The 23,449-nt window shown below is 45.0% G+C and overlaps 1 protein-coding gene across 2 annotated transcripts in view; it reads left to right on the forward strand.

Moving 5' to 3' along the window:
- The window catches only part of YWHAB (tyrosine 3-monooxygenase/tryptophan 5-monooxygenase activation protein beta), a 59,225-nt gene that overhangs the window by 13,599 nt on the left and 22,177 nt on the right, over window positions 1-23,449 (forward strand). For both annotated transcript variants that reach the window (XM_029612677.1, XM_029612676.1), the window contains one exon: window positions 17,951-18,252. In XM_029612677.1, the coding sequence (XP_029468537.1) occupies window positions 17,959-18,252 (294 nt within the window). In that variant the 5' untranslated portion in view covers window positions 17,951-17,958. The remainder of the gene's footprint in view (window positions 1-17,950; window positions 18,253-23,449) is intronic.

The following is a 23,449-nucleotide window of genomic DNA, read 5'->3' on the forward strand; positions in this document are numbered from 1 at the left end:
AGAGGCAGCATGGATTCACCAGGGGAAGATCCTGTTAGACAAATCTGACTTTTTTTGACTGGGTAACCAAGGAATTGGATCAAGGAAGAGCACTCTTGCCATCTACTTGGATTTCAGCAAAGCTTTTGATACGGTCCCGCATAGGAGACTGAATAAAATGAGAAGCTTAGGAGTGAGTGCCGAGGTGGTGACCTGGATTGCAAACTGGTTGACGGACAGAAGACAATGTGTGATGGTAAATGGAACTCTCTCTCTCTGAAGAGAGAGTGTTTTTTAAGCGGTGTACTGCAAGGATCGGTGTTGGGACCGGTCCTGTTCAATATCTTTGTGAGTGACATTGCGGACGGGATAGAAGGTAAGGCTTGTCTTTTTGCGGATGACACTAAGATCTGCAACAGAGTGGACACACCGGAAGGAGTGGAGAGAATGAGACTGGATTTAAGGAAGCTGGAAGAGTAGTCGAAGATATGGCAGCTGAGATTCAATGCCAAGAAGTGCAGAATCATGCATATGGGGTGTGGAAATCCAAAAGAACTGTATTCGATGGGGGGGGGGGGGGGAGAAAGGCTAATGTGCCGGAGCAGGAGAGAGACCTTGGGGTGATTGTTTCACCGACTTCAGATCATTAGACACTGTGACGAGGCGATAGCTAAAGCCAGAAGAATGCTGGGCTGCATAGAGAGAGGAATATTGAGTAGGAAAAGGGAAGTGATTATCCCCTTGTACAGGTCCTTGGTGAGGCCTCACCTGGAGTACTGTGTTCAGTTTTGGAAACTCTATCTCCAAAGAGACAGAGACAAGATGGAGGTGGTTCAGAGAAGGGTGACCAAAAAGGTGGAGGATCTTCATCAAATGACTTATGAGGAGAGATTGAAGAATCTAAATATGTACACCCTGGAGGAAAGGAGGAGCAGGGGTGATATGATACAGATTTTCAGATACTTGAAAGGTTTTAATGATCCAAAGACAACGACAGACCTTTTCCGTCGGAAAAAAATCAACAGAACCAGATGTCACGATTTGAAGCTCCAGGGCGGAAGACTCAGAACCAATGTCAGGAAGTATTTCTTCACAGAGAGGGTGGTGGATGCTTGGAATACCCTTCCGGAGGAAGTGGTGAAGACCAGAGATGTAAAGGACTTCAAAGGGGCGTGGGATAAACACTGTGGATCCATAAAGTCTAGAGGACGTGAATGAAGAGTGGGTGGCTCGCGGGAATGACGGCTACAACCTAGAGATAATACCCTTATTCAATAAACATACACACGGTTAATGCGACTCCAACATTGCTCTAAGCTTCAACGGCAAGAGGAAATGTGGAAAAAAGGATTTGCATTCACAAAAAAGCAGGGAGTAGCTTGCTTGTTATGGCGGTTACTACCTCAAACCAAATAAGCCTGTTGCTTCACCTTCAGTGCATATCCAGCATAGCTCTCTGCTTCAACGGCAGGGGGAATGAAGAAAAGTGGATCTATATACAGACAACCAAGGACTGAATTACATAGTCTGGGTAAACAAGCATGGGTGTAGCTTGCTTATTGCGGTGGTTACTACCCCTAACTAATTAAGCTAGATATTTCACTTAGATGCAGTTCCAACACTACTCTCTACATTAATGGTGGGGGTGGAAGGGAAATAGAACCAAAAGGTTACTAAGAGCCAAGAGAAACAGATAAGTATGAGAAAATTGCGAAGCTTGCTGGGCAGACTGGATGGGCCGTTTGGTCTTCTTCTGCCGTCATTTCTATGTTTCTGTGTTTGATTATGACCTCTGTAGTGAGTAACTTAATAGAATCTCTGCTAAAGCAGGATAGTACAGATTCTGGAATCTAGTGGATAGCAAAATCCGAGAGAGCATGGTTTTACTGGAGAGGTTTTGTCAGATGACCCTGATCAATTTCTTTGACTGGATGTCTAGAGTTGGATCAGGGGAGAGCACTAGATGTAGTGTACTTAGATTTTAGTAAAGCCTTTGACACAGTTCCTCATGGTGACTCTATAAATAAATTGAGCATCCTTGGTTTGACTGAATGGGTTATAAACTGGTTGAGTGGGAAGTGACAGAGGATAGTGGAAAAGGGTGTTCACTCTGAGGAGAAGGGGTCATTACTAGCAGTGTGCCAAAAGGGAGCTGTCCTTGAACCACTCCTTGTCAATGTTTTTGTGATCGACATTTCGGAAAGATTGTTGGGAAAGATTTCTTTTTGCCGCCGATACCCAAATTTGCAACAGGAAGGTGTGGAAAATAAGGCATGATCTTGAAGCTCAAGTAATGCCCTAGGGTCTGGCAGCTAAGATTTAATGCAGAACAAATTGCAGTGTTACGCATTTAAGCTGTAGTATAGGGGTGAAATTCTTCTAAATATAAAAGAGCATGATCTGAAAGTGATCGTATCTGATCTTAAGATGGCTAAATAAGTGGATAAGGCAACAGCAAAAGTCAGAAATATGCTTGGATGTGTATGGAGATGAATGTTCAGTAGAAAAAGGGAGGTGATATTGCCCTTGATAAGACCCTATTTAAAATAAGTGGCTTTTATTTTAAAGCATATGGGGACAGACTTAAAGATCTGAACTTGTATATCTTAGAGCAGTTGTTATGCTTTCAAAGACCAACTTGATACAAATCAGAACATTTTCCTCAAACTCAGTTGAGTTAGTACTGCCTTTTCCAAGATTTTAGCTAGAACCAGCAGATTTAGAAATGGGATGAAATGTGAAGGAACTGGCCGAATCAAAGCCTGTTTTAAAGTCATGTACCCTGACATTTCCAATGGAAGACTGACCAAATTAGTAAGGTCTTATGGGATAAAAATGTTCATTTGTGGGAAAAATTGATATTGATCAAGGGAACAATAAGATGATTTAAGCTGTGACAATCTCTTCTTCCTAGAAGAGACTACGTAATCAAACACGTTGGCCTTCCAAGATTAAGCTGTCTTGGAAGACCAGTGTGTTGGAGGCTGTCTGCCGGAGGAGGTGTAACCCCTAACACCAATCTTTAAATTGGTGATTTTTTTTTTTCACACAGTTCTGTGCAAAGCCTTCTCAATCCAACAGCACCATGTCAGAAATAGATTTAACAGGATGGATTAAACTTCTTACCCAAGCAAATTTATTTTATTTATTTAAATTCTTTTACTATACCGATACTCAAGACGCAGTCTTATCGTACCGGTTTACAATAGAACAGGGGAAACCAATTAACTATATAGAAGGTAAAAAGTTACATCAAACAGGGAGCGAAAAACATGGGAGCTGGAGGACAGGAAAGATATTTTAAAACTATATCAACTGAAGAGTGCTAAAATAGTCAATGAAAACAATGAAAACAAAAGACAGCGATACAAAATCAGCTAGATTAAGCTCGGCTGTGGGTTAATCTTAGGTAATTATTCACAATTATTCATAAATCTTGTGGACGGGGGAAGCATGGAGGGGTAAGCAAGGGGGGAGGTGGGAGGGCAGGGATTGGGGGGGGGGGGGAGTAGGGAGGCGGTCAAGGGTGAGAGACAATGTGTTTGATAAAATGTTCCTTCAACCGTAAGCTTGAGTGAACAGCCAGGTTTTCAGTTTCTTTCTGAAGGAGAGATGGCATTGTTCCTGGCGTATATCCGGGGGAAGCGAATTCCAATGAAGCGGACCCGCTGTCGAAAGTGCTCGCTTACGAATGGAGTTGTGGACCGAGGATTTGTTAGGGGGGGCCTTGAGAGAACCTTTGTAGGCGGATCTGATCGGTCTTGCGGAAGAATGTAGTTCGAGAGGGATGGAGAGTTGGAGTGTGGATTGCTGGTATACAGATTTGTGGATGATGGTGAGAGTCTTGAATAGTGTTCTATAATGGATGGGTAGCCAATGAAGGATTTTTAGAATAGGTGTGATGTGGTCCTTACGACGTGTGTTTGTAAGGATCCTGGCCGCTGCGTTTTGCAGCATCTGTAGAGGTTTAGTAGAGGAGGCGGGAAGACCGAGTAGTAGAGCGTTGCAATAGTCAATCTTTGAAAACAGTATGGCTTGCAGCACTGAACGGAAATCCTGGAAGTGTAAGAGCGGTCTTAGCTTCTTCAGGACCTGTAGCTTAAAGAAGCATTCTTTAGTTGTAGCGTTAATGAACTTTTTGAAATTCATTCTAGAGTCAAGGGTGGCCCCAAGATCTCTAACCTGGCTAGCTAGCGGAATAATTGTATTATTGACGGAGGGGTTGTCATCGTTAGGGGAGATAATTAGGAGTTCTGTTTTGGAGGTATTAAGGACCAGGTTGAGACTCGAGAGAAGAAGGTTGATGGCGTGTAGGCAGCTGTTCCAGAAATTTAGAGTAGATGAGATGGGGTCCGAGATGGGGATTATGATTTGTACATCGTCCGCGTAAATAAAGTGAGTAAGGTTGAGGCTGTTTAGAAGCTGGCATAGAGGGAGTAGATATATATTGAACAGGGTAGGGGAAAGTGAAGAACCCTGTGGTACTCCTTGTTTTGAAGGTATGGGGTGGGATTCTTTGTTTAGAAAAGATTTGAACCAGAGCAGTGCAGAGCCAGATGCCTATTTCCTTTAGACGGTTGATGAGGATAGAATGGTTAACCGTGTCGAATGCCGCAGAGATGTCGAGTAGGGCTAGCAGGTATGATTGTCCTTTGTCAAGGCCCATCAGGATGTTGTCCGTTAAAGAGAGAAGAAGGGATTCTGTGTTAAGGTGTTTCCTGAAACCGAAACCAAATTTCCTGAAACCAAATAATGCAGAAGGATGATTGAGATTCTTGAAATCGATTAATATATTAACTCTTACATGAAAGTTCAAAGTGCTTTTTGTATATGCCATGTATCTTTTAATACATTCCTCTGTAATCATTAGTTTCATGCCATTTATGCTTAGCATGTCACACTTCCCTTTTATTCTGTAATAGTGCACTAGAAAACCAAGAAACTCGAGGGGCAGAACTATACAAACATTGCAATTGCAAAGGGACAACCAAATTCAATTTTACTAGTTAAGACAAACACCAATAAAGCAGCAGATGTAACTTCAACTTGTAATGGAGAAGTTGCCCATTCTTGAGCAAATTTATCCATATCGATATGGATGAAAAGCTCTGGTCACGTGCTGAGCCATACTACGGTAGACGTTAAGTATCTATTGAACTGAAAATTAATGAGAAAATGGTCAGACCAGCACACCTTGTGAATACTTTGGCCACCAATGGAATTCTCAAAAGCCCAAGAACGGAGCACAATCAGTGTGTGGCCCAGTCAGTTGTTGGGGGGCTGTAACAAGTTGTGTGTGTGTGTGTGTGCTGTGTTGGAGGCTGCCTATTTGACATTGTGTGCAAGAATCCAGGGTTGTCCATATGGATGTCCTCACCCGTGATAAGGTTTGCATCTTTCTGACATCATAAAATCTGGTACCTATCGTATCTGGAGGACAGTATGAGTAATAAAACAAATTGATTCAAACCTGCAAGTGTGTTCTCACAGATGGGCTCAGAAAAAATACAGACTATGTACAAAAATATTTATTTAAATTAGCACAACACTTCCTCCCTTCTTAACTTTCCTTCCATGATGAAACTATCTAAATCTGGGCAAAGACATCTGATTTAATAGCATGATGTCATCTTCCAACAACCAGGGTTCGATAATGCTAACAGATCAGTCCTATTTTCCATTAATATAGAAAAGGCCATATCTGTGTTGCTTTTAACAAAAGCATTTATATAAGCAGTTTGATAGTAGATTCCCCTTTTTCAAAAGGTGGGACAATTGGCAGCCGAGGGGGGTAGACCAAAGCTGATCTGCTTTGCACAACAGAAGTAGAAGTTAAAACAGCATATCAAAAATGACCCATTCTGGTTAAAACTAGTATAGTGAAAAACAGAAAACACCATAATGAACTAGTCAAGAGCCAAACTTTCAAACTAACATATTTCCTTATCCTGCTAGACCAGTCACGTTTGAAGATTTCCCACCTCCACAGCTGTTGGAGACAGAAGCACACCTTTTTCATGACCTTACTCAGTTATAAAGGAGATGTGGCCTTGGCCAATACTGGTAGTCGCTGACTCCAGCAACGGCAGACACAACAGGTTCACAACAGCACAGGGCCTTCAGGAGTGGGGAATCTCCTTTTCCCTTCTGGGGCATGCTAGGGGCTGGCCAGCCCCAAGATAATATCTGGGGAAAGCCCCCTCCCCCCAACAAAAAAAGTCCCAGGAGTGCTATAGAGTTCCCTGGCAGGAATCCCTTGCCCCAGAATGAGGTTAGTGCACCAAGCATATCTAGCCATGCAGTGACCTACGCATTCTAGTGTCTCTGATCCCTAAGGATTAACATTCGCTCTCTAGGAGCAGCTGCTGAGGGGGAAAATCCTGAATCCTCTTTAAGGGGGGGATTCTAAAGCCTCAGGCCACCCTGAAAGAAGAAAGGGAGTTGGCATTTGATATTGATGACCCCCCCTCCCCTATAATATTCCTATCCCAGGAAAAGGGAGCTGGCAGCCCTCATTTCCAGGCTGAGACGCCACAAAGGATGTCTCCCTCAGAAGTAAGGTACTTACTGAAGTGGATACCAAAAAGAAAACAGGTGACCTTGGGCAGGTCACTTTATCCTCCCTTGCCCAGAGACAAACTAAGAGCCTGATTTATTTCCCTCTTTTGAGGGAAGAGTGTTAGCTGAAGCATTCCTCCACTACAGGAAGAGAGGAATAACCTCAGTCTCCAGAGCGGCATTGGCAGACATGCTCAAGACTGGTATTATGGTGGGGGAGGATCAGCACTGAAGGTCAGAATTTTGGAGGAAGAGACCATAGCTCTTCTTGGAAGCATAGCATCTTAGAACCCATGGGATGCAGGTTCAAGGCTGAAATGTGCATGATGCTCGTTAAGCTCTACATGGTGGACAGAGTTGCTACTTAAGCTTCATAAACTCGATCACAAGCTTAAAGGCGTCTCTGAAATAGGCCTTTTTTAGGAAGGTGTTCTACAAACTACATTGTGGAAGCAATGGGGCTTGAGCCATTAGTATATGGTTCAGTAAATTCCAGTCAGCCTGGATGGAAATAGTCATAGCGTTCTGGGTAAGGAATAGGTACAACCTGGAGAGGACATCCTTGAGGACTCTGACCTCAGAGTCCCCGAGAACAAGAAAACAGTCTTGATACCTGATGAATAAAGGGTTGATTAAAAAAAAATGGAGGGAGACTGCAGTCAAGGATATTGGTGAAGAAGGAGAATTCCTGGTGTTCTCGGACTTAGTGGAAGCTGATTACCATATTTACATCCAAGTGTATCACTGGAGCCCAAAAAGGCTCTTGGTATGAGGTGAGTATGCCCAGGTCCAAAGATGGCTTTTGACCTAGCAACAGTTTACAAATTCCATCAAGATGGTGGTGATTTCAGCAGCCCGACTTATGCAGGGCACTGTGCCACACCCATACTTAGACACCTGGCTTATAAGTGCCAAGGCAGCTCAGGGAGCCATAAGGCCTCCAGATTAATACCCCACCTCCTATGACAGTCAGGTTGGGATGCGAATAGCGTCTGATATCATTCAGACACTAAGGGCTTTGGGCAGATGGCCTCTCGGGTCATTAAAATGGACATCCATGAAGGGCCATTTCAGGAACGGTTTTACTTGAAGGAATTTGCATGGCTAAGACACATCTTAGAGCAGCAAGCTCAGTTCTGCAGTGATTCTTATCTAAGAATTTCTCAAGGTTCGGTTCCATCTTTCCAACTCATGCTAATAGCTTTTCATGGGAAGCAAAGGCTCGTCCATCCCTCAGCAGCAGGGGCTGTTAGGAAAAATTTAAAACCTGCGATTATAAAAATACATTGGATTCTCTTGACACACCTACATTATAGAAGAACAGATGAGCTGTTCATGGTACTTTGGGGCACAAAAATTGGTAGGCAGTCTCTAAGGCCACCATACCCAGATGGAGCAAGGAGGCAATAGCATTGGTTTACCTATTGGCAGGGCCTGGTCGTGCTCTGAGCTCTCTGCAAGGGCATAAGCTTCATCCTGGGCAAGGCAGCAGCATGATCATCCTTGCATGTTCTTGAACACTATAGATTGGTCACACAGTCCAAATTAGTTGCTGCCTTCAAGGCAATGATTGGTAAGATAGCCCTGTCTTTTCTGCCCCAGCAAGGGGAAGCTTTGGTTACTCCCAAATGTTTCCAATAGTGGCCAATCCAGGTTACAAGTATTGGCAAGTACCCAAAACATTAAGTAGATCCCATGCTTCTAATGCCGGTAATAAGCAGTGGCTGTTCTAAGTCAACTCTATTAATAGTTTATGGTCTTCTCCTTCAGGAACTAATCCAAACCTTTTTTTAAACCCAGCTACAATAACTCTTGCAGTGAATTCCAGGGCTTAATTGTGCATGGAGTGTGAGAATTTTCTCATTTGTTTTAAATGTGCCACTTGCTAATTTCATGGAGTGCCCCCTAGTCCTTCTGTAATCGGAGAGTAAATAACAGATTCACATTTACCAATTCTGGGCCTCTTATGATTCTGTAGACCTCTATCATATCCCCCCTCAGCCATCTCTTCTCCAAGCTGAACAACCCTAACCTCGTTAGCCTTTCCTCATAGGGGAGCTGTTCATCCCCTTTATCATTAAGAATCTGTGACCCATTTTAGTGGTGAAACCATGTCTTTGAGCACATTTTCAAGTTGTAAAGTGTTACAGGCACATTTTACTTTAGAATTGGCTTTGCAAATTGTCCTTTCATGGTAGACATTTGTTATGGAATAATTTATTTTAAAAGATGTTTGGACCCAAGGATTTTCTTCTCTGAAGTATCCATTTTATTTTTATTGCATTATTCTGCTTTAACATGGAACAGGTGTTTGGAAGCTGTGAAAGCACGCTGCCAGAACAGCAGAAGGAAGCCCATTTAGGATAGTCAAATGACTACTTTATAAGGGATGTATAGAAACAATTTAAAAAAACAACCAAAAAAACCCCAAAAAAACTGGGGGGAGTGGGCAGACAGGGTGAGGGTGGTGACTTATAGCTGCACACATGTATGAAGTTCCTTCAAGGCCTGTAATCTTCAAAGTGGCAGGGCCAGAGGGGGGGGGAAAGCATTCTGTTTTGTGTTTTTTTTGTTTGTTTTTGTCTTTTGGTGATAAAGTAGTATGGTTGCCATATTAGTCCACTTAAATGTGCATAAACCCAGGTAAACAAATATAAGGTGGTAGCTGATATCAACATCTATATCTTTTAATTTTTATTTCCATGATTTATTTTTTAAGTTAGATTATGATTGAGGAAGTAATGCAAGAATGGGACTGGTTGTAATTTTACTATAGACGCATCTGACTCACTCCAGGGCAGCGCTGTGTCTTGGTCTGGATCTGTTATCCCCCATATCTGTTGGATTTTTTTATTTTTTTTTTGGAGGATAGAATTCCTATTCCATATTCATATCTGGGTTTTTAGTGACAAGAACTGAGCATCTAGGGCAGTGTTTCCCAACCTCTCCTGGAGGTACCACCCAGCCAGTTGGGTTTTCAGGATTGCCACAATGAATATTCATGAATAGATTTGCATACACTGGGCTTTAGGGTCTGTAGCTCTCTTCCCTGGGTAATTACATATCATGAAAATCAGACCACTTAGTTGTGCCTCCTAAAGAGGAGTGGGATTTAGAATCTAGAAGGCCTTTTTAAAAGTTGTCCTTGTATTCATGAGTAACTGTTTCAGGTTACCTCTGAGAATCATTTTATATTTTTAAAGCACTTCCACAGAACCCAAGGGATTAAAGCATTCTAGATGACCAATAAATATACTTCACTCCAAGATCTTTCATAAAAGGGCTTAAAATAATACTTATGAAAATTTGCATCTAGAAATCTTAATAAAAAAAAAAATTTTCTTGGGCTATTTCACTTCAGGTGAACTGCAGACAAAACAAGCAAACGCCTCCACACTATCAAACTTAACACACTTTTTTTCTTGGATTTAAGATAGGAAATTCCAGTTGTCCAAAATGTTTATTTTAATGTATTACCGTAATTATGAACTCTGCATCAGAGGCATGTACGTGGTGCTTTTCAAGTTTTAATCCATGTCCTCTTGCCACGTGATGTGCCTCAAGTGGTATCAGCAGTAAGCACTCTACTATTCATTTGCCAGCTCAATATACCTGTTATCTGAAAAATGTTTAATGTCTAATGTAAAGAACTCAAAGTCCCAATATTAAAATCAAAATGGAAACATGTCTATAATGGATGTCCTGGGGTCCCACTATAAGTTTCTTTCCTTCAAGATGGCACTCGACACAGGTCCATGTTTTGGTGGACATCACCGCTGCCTTCAGGGATTAACCACTCATTAAGTCACTTTGACCCTCAGTGGTCATGTCTGCCGAAACATGGGCCTGTGTCGAGTGCCATCTTGAAGGAAAGAAACTTATAGTGGGACCCCAGGACATCCATTATAGACACGTTTCCATTTTGATTTTAATATTGGAACTTTGAGTTCTTTACATTAGACATTAAACATTTTTCAGATAACAGGTATATTGAGCTGGCAAATGAATAGTAGAGTGCTTACTGCTGATACCACTTGAGGCACATCACGTGGCAAGAGGACATGGATTAAAACTTGAAAAGCACCATAGAGATGATCTGATGCAAAGTTCATGATACTTTTTAAGAGACACGTTGGACAATTGGAATTAATTATACGTACTTGCCTATTTTATTTCAGACCTTTGGGAAATACATTATGGAGATGCATGTTTCATAGCACAGAGAGACTGGAGCTATGCTGCTGCTATGAGTGAATAACTAGCATTTTACCTATTCTCTTTTTATCCAAGACCCTTCGCTTTGAGTATAGTTTTGATACCACTGGACTCTTTACGCCAAATTATTACACTTTCATGTTCTAAAACTTATTTTTAAATGGTTCCCAGAATTAGCCACATGATTGACTGACTTACCTAACTAAACCTCTTAATTTGTATTAAGTCCCAAACATATGAAAACTTCCGAACTGCAAACAAACTCTTGGTGGATGTTTGTTGGAAACGACTTGGTTCACTTCCACACCTAGTTTCTAATTATGGTAAATGACCATGCGTGATGAGGCTGCAGCTCTGAGGACGTTCTAAATCATAATTAAGCTCCAGCAGTTCCTAATGTCTTCAGTATTAGGAAGCAGAGTTACAAGTTTGCTCTGAAATTAGAATAAAAAATAAAAATAGTAACCACATGGAATGGGTTTTTTTTTTTTTAACTTATTCTGTTAAGTTGGTCAAAAAGCAGTAATACTATGGATAGGATGTCATTGCTATAAAGCTTTGAAGGTTCACTAATAAACATTTTCCTAGTGTGCAGCCAGATGGACTCAGGACCAATGGGTATTGGAGTCAGATTTCAAGCTGATGTCATCCTGGGTACATATACCGCCATCTCGGCGATAGTTATCTCTGTTATCTGTGAACCGGAGTGATATGTATATTATACAGGAACTTCCGGTATATAAAAACCAAAAATAAATAAATAAATATACCCCTGCACTGACCTCATTTCCTCAATATCTTTCCATCTCCTAGCAGATGCGGACACTTTCCATCTCCTAGCAGATGCGGACACTTTCCATCTCCTAGCAGATGCGGACACTATCCCACACACACTAGAATAGTGTTAACAGTTAGAACAAAGAAGAGAGAAAATGTACCTTTAAGAAGATCGAGCCCTGCTCTCCTGTAGTGAAACCTAAGGGTGCCTCCCCCAGTCGAATTCCTGAGGTGATTTCTGATATCCCTCAGAGGTGAGCCTTGGTCCGGTAGCCGGTTCCCGGGGTGGCTGAAAGGCAGTGGGTGCTGAATCGAGCTTGGCAAAGGTATTTTCCTCTCCCCCTGCAGCTGGAGACTGCCCGGCACATGGCTAGTAAGCGCCAAGAGCAGGTAAGGTAAATCTTTAAAGTCTCCGGTCTCCAGAGCTGAAATAGCTGTACCAATCGTTTCTTCCAGCAAAGTTTAAAGGGGCACCGATTGGGTTGAGCAGCCCTGTTTGGGCTAGGCCCCAATCCGTTGCAAGGGTCCACACACATGGAGACCCTTGGAGGGTGCCATCTTGCAAGCGGGGTCATCAGCGCCATACTGCTTCCTTGACAGGCGGCTGATGCGCCTAACTTGTGCGCTTCCAATATACACACGCATAGCTGTGCGCACAGCAGCATGCACGAACTGAGTGCACCCCGTGCACAGCCTGCCACATAAGAGCCGTGCAGCCTGAATTGGAGTCCTGCCTGTGCCAGCATTGCGAAGATGTCCAGTGGGAACCAAAGCCTGGACCCCAACTGTTGAGGGGTCTGGAACTACTGACAGTTGCTTCCTGGATCGATGTATCTCCGACATGGCCTCCCCACAGGAGGGCACCTCTGGGGCCCTGACTCCAAACCCCACCCCGGGATCAACATGGACCCAGGGACCTTCTCGTGGGTGGAATTTTTCAAAGGGCTGCAAACCTTCATTCAGGCGCAGCCAGCCCCTGAGGCACATCAAGCTCAACCCCTACCAGAGCACTGGATCTTCCCTGCCCAGCTCAGATGCCTCGAGACATGCCTCGCATAACCAAGAATTTTCCTAACAGGGATCCAGTCACCTCAGATGAGTGACTCACTGGAAGAAGGAGAAATCCCTCCAGGGATGGAACCATACTGAACCATGCTTCGCTTCTTCCACAAGGACGAACTGCCAGTCCTTATTACCCAGCATCTTTAGAGTCTGGGAATTCCGGGCACTGACCCTATGGCAGAACCAAAGAACCACCCCATCTTGGTGCAACTTTGTAAGACCTCATGCTACTTTCCAATGATGGAAGCCATCCAGGAACTGATTGACCTGGAATGGAATGCCCCAGAGGCCAGCTTCAAAGGGGGGTGGGCATTGGAAGCCCTATACCCTCTGGAACCTACAGCCAAGGAACGCCTGCATTTCCCGAAAGTGGACGCTATGGTCTGTGCCGTATCAAAGCGAATAACTATTCCCGTTGAGGGAGGAGTGGCACTGAATGGACACATAGGACAGACGTTTGGAATCCATCCTTAAGCAGACCTTTGACGCAACAGCAATGACACTGCAGATTGCTTCCTGCTGCGCACTGGTGGAACGTTCCTGTTTGCTCCTTTCGAGAGAAAGTACCTGGGAGATGATGGCACCTGCAGCGCCCTTCCTCACTGACGCAAGCTCAAGATCTAGTGTGCACCTCAGCCAGGGGCATTGCTTCGGTAGTGGCAGCCAGAAGACAACTATGGCTACGTAATTGGTCTGCGGACGTGACATCCAATGCGAAACTCATGAGAATGCCCTTTAAAGGATCTTGTTTGGAAGCGAATTGGAGAAGTTAGTCAACAAATGGGGTGAATCTCCAGTGCCTCAACTACTGGAAGATAGGAATAAAAGATCTGTGTCCTTCCCCCCAGAAGAACCAAGGGCAGAGGGACACAGTGCTTTAGACCCTACAGGAACACACAGTTCCAGGCACCCCGCCCCTCCGGAAGGTCCCAGTCCTTTCGGAGCAAACAGACCAAGAGGGGAGCAAGGACAGGCTCCAGCTGTGCCCCCACAATGAGAAGAGGCAGACCCATCCACAGGAAGAACATATAGGGGTAGACTTGCCCTCTTCTACCAAAGATGGGCCGAGATAACGTTGGATAAATGGGTCCTAAACATACAAGAAGGGTACTCTCTGGAATTCCACTGCATCCCTCAAGACAAATTTGAGGTCAATCTGCCACTCCAATAGACTGGCAGCAGAAACCATACTAACAAGACTACTCAGTCTGAAGGCAATAACTCTGGTGCCCACGCCCCAGCAAAATACTGGGTGCTATTCCATCTCTTTTATCCTTCCCAAGAAGGAAGGGTCATTGCAGCTCATCTTGGATCTCAAGAACATCAACCGTTATCTGCGAGTGCCACACTTCGGCACAGAAAATCTGCGCTCTGTTATAATGGCAGTACAACCGGGAGGGTTCCTAACCTCCCTGGACCTTTCCAGAGCCTATCTTCACATCCCAGTCCATCAAGATCACCAAAGCTTCCTGCGCTTCCCTTTGGCCTAGCAACCGCCTCCAGGAAACTTCACCAAAATTATGGTGGTCGTGACGGCAACACTGAGGTAGGAAGGGATCCTGGTACATCCTTACCTGGACGATTGGCTGATCAGGGCAAAGTTTTCGGAGGAGAGCCAGCAGGTGACCAGCAGAGTCAAGAGCCTACTGCAGGAGCTCAGATGGGTCGTGAACACAAGCAAGAGCAGTCTACAACCCTCTCGGTCACTATAGTACCTAGGGGCCCGGTTCGACACCAAACATAGTCTTCCTCCCCCTTCCGAGGAGAAGAAAACTAATGGAACAATTGCGACGATTGACCGACGCATGCCCCAAGGTATGGGACTACCTTCAAGTCCTCGGCCTTATGGCATCAACCCTGGAGGTCGTTCCGTGGGCAAGGGCCCATATGCGACCGCTCCAGCACTCCCTACTGTCACGATGGAACCCACTGTCCCAGCACTACTCAATTCACCTCCAACTACCAGCAGACGTTTGGGCCCAGTTCCAATGGTGGCTATAGGAAGACCACCTAAGCAGAGTAGTAAGCCTATCCCCACCGAACTGGATCTTGTTTACCCTGGATGTGAGCCTGCAAGGGTGGGGAGCCCAGGGACAATAGAACATAAACCACCTGGAAGCTCGAGCAGTCAGACTAGCATGCCTGCGATTCAGCCACAGACTCCGTGGCGAGTCAATCAGGATAATGTCAGATAACGCAACAACAGTTGCTTACATAAACTGCCAGGGAGGAACCAAGAGCCAGCAGGTGTTTCTGGAAATAGACCCCCTCATGGCATGAGCAGAGATAAACCTACAAGGATTCTCTACCTCCCACATCGCAGGAAAAGACAACATCTCAGCAGACTACCTCAGCAGAGGGAGCCTAGACTTAGGGGAATGGATGCTGTTGACCACAGCCTTCCAAATGACAGTAAATTGCTAGGGCCTCCCAGTCATTATTCTACTGGCCACCTGTCTCAGTACCCAAGTCTCCAGGTTCTTCAGCCGCTGACGAGAGCCACAATCCCAAGGAATCAACGCCCTTGTCCAGACCTGGCCAGAGGAAGACCTACTGTATGCCTTCCCTCCATGGCCACTACTGGGCAGGATCATCAGTAAGAGAGAACATCACAGGGGACTAGTTCTACTAGTGGCCCCGGACTGGCCAAGACTACCATGGTACATAGACATGCAAAGACTCCTTGCGGGGAACCCTCTGTGCCTACCTCCATACAGGGACCTTTTCCGGGAGGGTCCGATCCTCCATGAAGATCAGTCTCTTCTCTCTTACAGTCTGGCGCTTGAGAGGACTCGCCTGATGAAGCGCAATTACTCAAAGGCCATGATTCATACCTTGCTCAGAGCGTGCAAGTTCTCCACATCCCTGTCCTACATATCGATCTGGAGAGTTGTTCGCGGGATTCTCCCGCGGACAGCCAAAATACCCCATGGTTTTGGAGTTCCTACAGGATGGTATGAAGAAGGGGTTGTCACTCAACTCCCTCAAGGTCCAAGTTGCTGTGCTGACCTGCTTGAGAGCCAAAGTGGTCGGTATCCACTATCAACACCTCCAGATGTGTTCTGCTTCCTGAAAGGGGTTAAACAACTCCGACCACCTCTAAAGTGGCCGGTGCCTCTATGGAATCTCAATCTAGTATTAGACTTCCTAGCTGGGGCTTCCTTCAGACCAACATGTGGTCTGTCACTACGCCCCTAACATTGAAGACTGCATTCTTGGTGGCAATATGTTCAGCTCGTCACATCTCCGAACTACAGGCACTATTCTGTTTGGAACCGTTCCTTAGGTTCACGCCTGGAACCATACAACTGCATACTTTCCCCTCCTTCTTACCGAAAGTGGTTTCACATGAATCAAACCATCTCGCTAGCCTCTCCAGATGAACATAAGGACTCGGAAGACTCACACCACCTTCGCCATCTAAATGTCGGCAGACTCCTAATCAGATACCTGGAAAGATCGGAACCTGTGCACAAAACAGACCACCTGTTTGTTCTTCACAGTGGGAAGAAACAAGAGGAAGTGGCCTCGTGGGCAACCATAGCCTGCTGGATCAAAGAAGTAATCCAGGCGGCCTACATAGAGGCAGGAAAGCCCTTGGTCCTACAGGTTAAGGCTCATTCTACGAGGGCCCAGGCAGTTTCTTGGGCAGAAACCAAGCTGCTGTCACCCACCGGGATATGTTGGGCGGCGACGTGGTCCTCCCTACACACCTTCTCCAGGTTCTACCGCCTGGATGATCAGGCCCGAGAAGATGCAGCCTTCGCAAGGGCAGTACTAAGTGGGCCATGGGCAGCCTCCCGCCCTGTCTGGGTGTAGCTTTTGTACATCCCATTGGTCCTGAATCCATCTGGCTACACGCTAGAAAATGGAGAAATTCCTTACCTGATAATTTCGTTTTCCTTAGTGTAGACAGATGGACTCAGCATCCTGCCCACGGCTGCCCCAGAAAAGGAGAACCTCAGATACCCTTCTTTTCTTAGTCTCAAGGTGTGTTAAGCCACGGCCTACCTCTAGTTCCCAATCTACTGTTTGTCTGCGTTAATTGGCTGAGTGCACTGGTGGTCTCCAGTTTGGAAATCAGTTGAACCAGTTCAAGTTTTAATCAAGTTATCTAAGCAAAGATATAGCCACATTTGCTTTTTGAAGAGAATACCGAGGAAGTGAGGTCAGTGCAGGGGTATATTTACCCAGGATGCTTCATCTTTTGTTTTCAGCAACAGATGCTATAAAACCTTGGCATGCCCTTACTCTTTAAATGTAAGAAATGTTAACTCCCTTGTTCCCATGGAACTACTAGGGTGTTACCGCTAGTATGAATACCATAAAAAGTACAACTATTCAATAACTCCAGATTTGTGTTCTCTTTGCTGTTGCTTAAAATGTTAACAGGAAATATAATAGGTGCGACTGGGTGCAAGCAGCCTTCTAGGAGCCAAATTGTGTGCTGTGGCTCTTATGTACAAGAGGCTAGAGTAGAGCTCTCTGATCTAAGCCGTAAGAAAAGAAGATAGGCAGTCACTTCTAAAGGCTCTCCTTGCTGGCTCTTCTTGAGACCTAAGTTTTTTGTCTGTCTTATAGGTTGTGGGTAAAGTTTTGGGGCTCCCCATCCATCCATTGCCTGTTTTTCTTATATAGATTGTTTTGTAGGGGCAAAGATTCTATGTTTACAGATTTACCCAAATTAAATCTGCCCCTTCCTTCAGTTAAACTGCACCTATTAAGATTTAATGTCTCAAGGTGAGTTTTCCCTGATTCTGGCCCAGATACTTATTTGTCTTGACATGTCTGCCTGCAGTAGATAGAGCTTACGGCATTGTATGTGTACATCTTGTAGCACTAATAATGTTGAGCAGGCAGAAGGGTGATTACTGGTCCAGCCTTGCTAATTGGTATGAATAGAGTTCCTATATTGCTTAGATCATTGCAGTGAGTTTTCCAAGGTGTTGGAACATGCTTGTGTTCCTAAATTCAACTGCCAGAAGTTATGAAATAAAAGCTTTTCCAACAAAGTATTTGTGAGATGGGGTTTTTTGTTTTGGCTTTTTTAGTAGAATTTACAATTTTAGAGTCATTGCTAGTTGAAAGCACATTGGTTACAGTGTGTGACTGCTCTGAGGGTATGATTTGCTTAAAGAGAGGTGCACTTGTTCCACATAATCTCATAATGGACACCTATGAAATATAGGAGTATAATCTGCTGATTGAATAAATCATTAGTGGTGTAGTACCATCTGCTGTCAAAATAATATGTATATTCATTTTGCTACTTAGTGTGTCCTTCTGATGGTCATTCTCTCTCCCCCACCCCCCCATTTACTTCATGCTTTATAGTTTACATTTTGTTTCTGTCTTCTAGCAATCAATATGGATAAAAGCGAGCTGGTACAGAAGGCCAAACTAGCTGAGCAGGCCGAGCGTTATGACGACATGGCTGCCGCTATGAAAGCGGTCACAGAGCAGGGGAATGAACTGTCCAACGAAGAGAGAAATCTGCTCTCAGTGGCTTACAAGAATGTGGTTGGTGCCCGGCGCTCTTCCTGGCGTGTAATCTCCAGCATCGAACAGAAAACTGAGGGAAGTGAAAAGAAGCAACAGCTGGCAAGAGAGTACCGGGAGAAAGTGGAGGTGGAACTGCAGGATATTTGCAACGATGTTCTGGTAGTTATCCAGTAATGCACAATATAACTTTTTTTTATCCATTTTACATAGTTGGAAGAAATGCACAAAGTGCTTATTTGTGAACGCTCTTGATCAAGACAGGCAGTACTGATGCAGTGGTGACAGGGTGTGCAGTAATGAATTCTTTAAAAATGATTGAATTTTAATACAGACATATAAGCAATGTGCATGACAAAATAGGATAATATAAAAAAACAAAAAGGAAACAATGAACAAAAGTATATATCCTTTACTAAGCCCACATGGGTCACATCAGAAAAAGTAAAAAAGACGAAACCTATAATAAAACAAGAGCGGAAGGAACTGAGTGCTGATTGAGAGAATGGAGAAATCTGATATAGCCACTAAACCTAGCCAATAGCAGACTTATTCTGCAGTAGAGGCAGGGACTACAGCAATCCTACCATCAAGAAACCATTTTAGCTGACTAGGTTCAAAAAAAGACATGTTTACTGCCAGATTTATCCTGCTAGATGTATGGCAGGATTTAAGAAAAAGTTCCCCTCCCAAAGCTAATACGCTGGAGAGAGGACTTCCAAAATCCACCCCTTCTGACCCATGAAGAAAGCATCTATATTACTAAAGAATAGTCTCGTAAGACTTTTTATCCAGCTCAGAAGCACATGTTATCAGCAAAGTAGCATGGTCTCTCACATCCTCAATTGACTGTTCCAAAAAATTGGTCAAGTACAAACTTCCAGAAAAAGACTGGAGATATAGCCAAAGCATTCTTTTTTTTTTTTTCTTTTTTTTCATAAAAGGCCAAATAAAATGTTCTGTTTAGAGAGGGTAACTAATCTTGCGATTATATACCTAAAACTTCTCTCGTTCATTTCTTAAATAATTCCAGAGGACCAATCAGTGGGGATCTGGGAAAGTTAAGAATTCATAAATTCAGGCCCCCCTCCACTTATTTTCAGATATTTCCAGTTTCCCGTGAATAACACACATTTCCTAGCATGTAGCCAGATGGACTCAGGACCAGTGGGTTATGTGCTCTTCTGCTAGCAGATGGAAGATGGAATCAGATTTCAAAGCTGATGACACTCTAGATCAGGGGTGGGCACTTCCGGTCCTCGAGGGCCACAAACCAGTCTGGTTTTCAGGATGTCCCTAATGAATATGCATGACATAGATTTGCATACCACTGAGGCAGAGTGCATGCAAATCTCTCTCATGCATATTCATTAGGGATATCCTGAAAACCAGACTGGTTTGTGGCCCTCGAGGACCGGAAGTGCCCACCCCTGCTCTAGATATACCCCTGCAGTAACCTCAGCTCTTCAGTATCTGTCTCCTAGCAGATGTGGATACTATCCCACACACTAGAGTTAATTATAGCAAAGAAGAAACAAAATTTACCTTAAGGAAGATCGAGCCCCATTCTCTTGTGGTGAAACCTAAGGGTCCCTCCCCCAGTTGAGAATTCCTGAGGTGATTCCGATATCCCTCAGAGGTGTGCCTTGGTCTGGTAGCCATTTCCCGGCATGGACTTAGCCCTAGAATGGCTGAAAGGCAGCAGGTGCACATCAGAGTGCAGCGGTGAAGGCAGAGCCCCCCCCCCCCCCCCCCCCCCCCCTACCCCCCGCAGCTTGGAGACTATCCCGGCACACGATCAGCAAGTGCCGAGACCAGGTAAGCAGAAAACCTTAATTTCAGGTCTCCGAGACTTGGATTGCCATACTGATTCTGTTTTCTCCTCCCGGCAAGGTAAAAAGGGAGCACTGACGGGTTGAGCAGCCCTGGTTGGGCTAGAGCCCGACCCAGTGCAGGGGTCCACGTGGAGACCCTCAGGGCGCCATCTTATGCGTGGGGGGCGTCAGTGCCATCTTCCCTTCTCGACTGGCGGTACGCATGGGGCAGGCTGGGCAGCCGATGCGCCTAACTTGTGCGCGACCAATATAGACACACACGTGCGCATTGAAAGCTCATTACCTGTGCGCCCAGACATAGAGGCAATGGCACCAGCATCCAAGAAGGCCAGAAGGCACTCTTTGCACAGCCTGCCACATAAGAGCCACGCAGCCTGAACTGGAGTCCTGCCTGTGTCAACATTGCGAAAAAGCCCAGAGGGAACCGGGGGATGGGTCCGGAACTGCTACCAACGATAGCTCCCCGGATCTATGCATCTCCAAGATGGCTTCTCCACAAGAGGGCACCTCTCGGGCCCCTACTCAGACTCCCCCTGGGAATAACATGGACCCAGGGACCTTCTCTTGGTTAGAATTTTTTCAAGGGCTGCAAGCCTTCGTTCAGGCGCAATCAGCCCCGGCTGCGCCCCAGGCTCAACCCCTGCCGGAAGCTCAAGATCTTCCCACCCTGCTCGGATGCCTGGAGACATGCCTTGCCCAACCAAGAACTTCCCTGACAGAGACCCAGACACCTCAGATGATGATGATGGTGACTCCCTGGAAGGAGAATCCCTCCAGGACTGGAACCATACCCGAACCATGCTTCACTTCTTCCACAAGGATGAATTATCAGTCCTTGTTTCCCAGACTCTGGGTATTCCAGGCACGGATCCTATGGCGGAACCAAAGAAGAACCCCATCCTGGTGTCCCTTCGTAAAGCCTCATGCTACTTCCCAATGATGGAAGCCATCCAGGAACTGATTGACCTGGAGTGGGATGCCCCAGAGGCCAGCTTCAAAGGGGGTCAGGCCTTGGAAGCCCTATACCCTCTGGAACCAGCAACCAAGGAACGCCTGCATTTCCCGAAAGTGGACACCATGGTCTGGCACAAAGCGAACTATTCCTGTTGAGGGAGGGGCTGCATTGTAGGATACTCAGGGTAGATGATTGTAATCCATCCTTAAGCAGGCCTTTGCAACAGCAATGACACTGCAGATTGCTTCCAACTGCGCACTAGTGGCACGTTCCTGCTTGCTCCTCTCGAGAGAGGCAAACAACTCCGGAACATATACCAATGAGACGATGGAACCTGCAGCAGCCTTCCTGTTGGACGCAAGCTCAGATCTGGTGCGTACCTCAGCCAGAGGTGTAGCCTCAGTAGTATCAGCCAGAAGACAACTATGGCTACGGAATTGGTCTGCTGATGCGACCTCTAAAGCAAATATCACAAGAATGCCCTTTAAAGGATCTCTCTCTTGTTCGGAAGCGAATTGAAGAAGTTAGCCAGCAATGGGGCGAATCACCAGTGCATCGGCTACCAGAAGATAGGAGTAAAAGATCTCTGCATCCTTTCTCCAGAAGAACCAAGGGCAGAGGCTCACAATGCTTTAGACCCTACAGGAATTCGCAGTTTCAGGCTCCTCATCCCTCCGGAAGGTTCCAGCCCTTTCAGAACAGACTGACCAAGAAAGGAGCAGGCCTGGGGGCAGGCTCCAGCCGTGGTCCACAATGAGAATGGACTGACCCATCCACAAGAAGAGGAAATAGGGGGGTTGACTTGCTCTCTTCTACCAAACATGGGTCGAGATCACGTCGGACAAATGGGTACTAAACATCATTCGAGAAGGTTACCAGAGAATGTGGTTAGTGCAGTTAGTATAGCCGTGTTTAAAAAAGGATTGGATAAGTTCTTGGAGGAGAAGTCCATTACCTGCTATTAAGTTCACTTAGAGAATAGTCACTGCCATTAGCAATGGTTACATGGAATAGACTTTAGTTTTTGGGTACTTGCCAGGTTCTTATGGCCTGGATTGGCCACTGTTGGAAACAGGATGCTGGGCTTGATGGACCCTTGGTCTGACCCAGTATGGCATTTTCTTATGTTCTTACTCTCTGGAGTTCCACAGCATCCCTTGAGACAAATTTAAGAATATAACATAAATTGCCATGCTGGGTCAGATCAAGAGTCCATCAAGCCCAGCATCCTGTTTTCAACAGAGGCCAAACCTGGCAATTACCCAAACACTAAGAAGATCCCATGCTACTGATGCAATTAATAGCAGTGGCTATTTCCTAAGTAAACTTGATTAATAGCCGTTAATGGACTTCTCCTCCCACACCAAGAGACTGTCAATGGAAGCCACTCTGACAAGACTACTCAGTCTGACGGCAATAACTCCCGTTCCCCCACCCCAACAATATACAAGGTGATATTCCATCTATTTTATTGTTCCCAAGAAGGAAGGATCATTCAGACCCATTCAACAATTTTACCGACAACCTAGACCTCACCAACCCCGATGCTGTCCTTTCCTCCTGGAACAAGCTTACCACTACCATAGCCAATGAAATTTGCCCTATCATCAAAGATATACAACCCTCTGTCAGCAAAAAAAAAGCCCTGGTACACCACTGATTTAAAAAAATCTAAAAAATGATCTTAGAAGTAAAGAAATCCTGGCGCAAAAACCCTACCCCTAAGCAAGCAGCCATTTACAAATCTACACTACAAGCCTACAGACTCTCTACCCTCCAAACTAAGTGCGATTATTACTCTACAAAAATCCATAATTACCAATTGAGTGCAAATGCTTTATTCTAGTATGTGGCAGAACTCACTAAATCTACACCCCCCCCAACCACAGATGAACAAGACAATAGCAAATGCAAAAAACTCTCCCTCTATTTCAAAAATAAAATATCAAACCTCCTCCTACGCTTCCCTTCCAACCCCTTTCCATCCAATCTGCTCCCCAAAAATCTCAACCTCAAATTCAAGTTTCTCGATTTAACCTCTGCCAAGGAAATCTAATCCATTTAAAAAAAAAAAAATCAAGCCTGCTACACACACCTCTGACACTATCCCCACTAAAGCACTCCTTTCCATTCCCTCCATCACGAAACCCCTGTCCGACATAATCAATTGCTCCCTCTCTCATGGCAAAGTCCCAGACCCCCTCAAACTTGCTGTTGTCAAGCCTCTTCTCAAAAACCTTACCCTTGATCCCACCAACCCTTCAAACTACTGTCCTATTTCTAACCTTCCCTTCATATCTAAAATTATGGAAACCGTAGTCAATTCACAGCTCGCTGACTATCTGGAACACCATAATATTCTCCACCTCTCTCAATTCGGCTTCCGTGAGTCTCGTAACATGGCAAGCCTATTACTTTCAATGACTGACACTCTCCTCAAGGGCATGGACCACGGATAATCCTTTATCCTTGCCCTTCTTGACATTTCATCTGCCTTCAACACTAACAGTCACAAAATCCTCCTTACCCGCCTAACTGAAATTGGCATCTCAGGCACAGCCATCCACGG

Source organism: Rhinatrema bivittatum, chromosome 8 (assembly GCF_901001135.1).
Source record: "Rhinatrema bivittatum chromosome 8, aRhiBiv1.1, whole genome shotgun sequence".
Lineage (NCBI taxonomy): Eukaryota > Metazoa > Chordata > Amphibia > Gymnophiona > Rhinatrematidae > Rhinatrema > Rhinatrema bivittatum.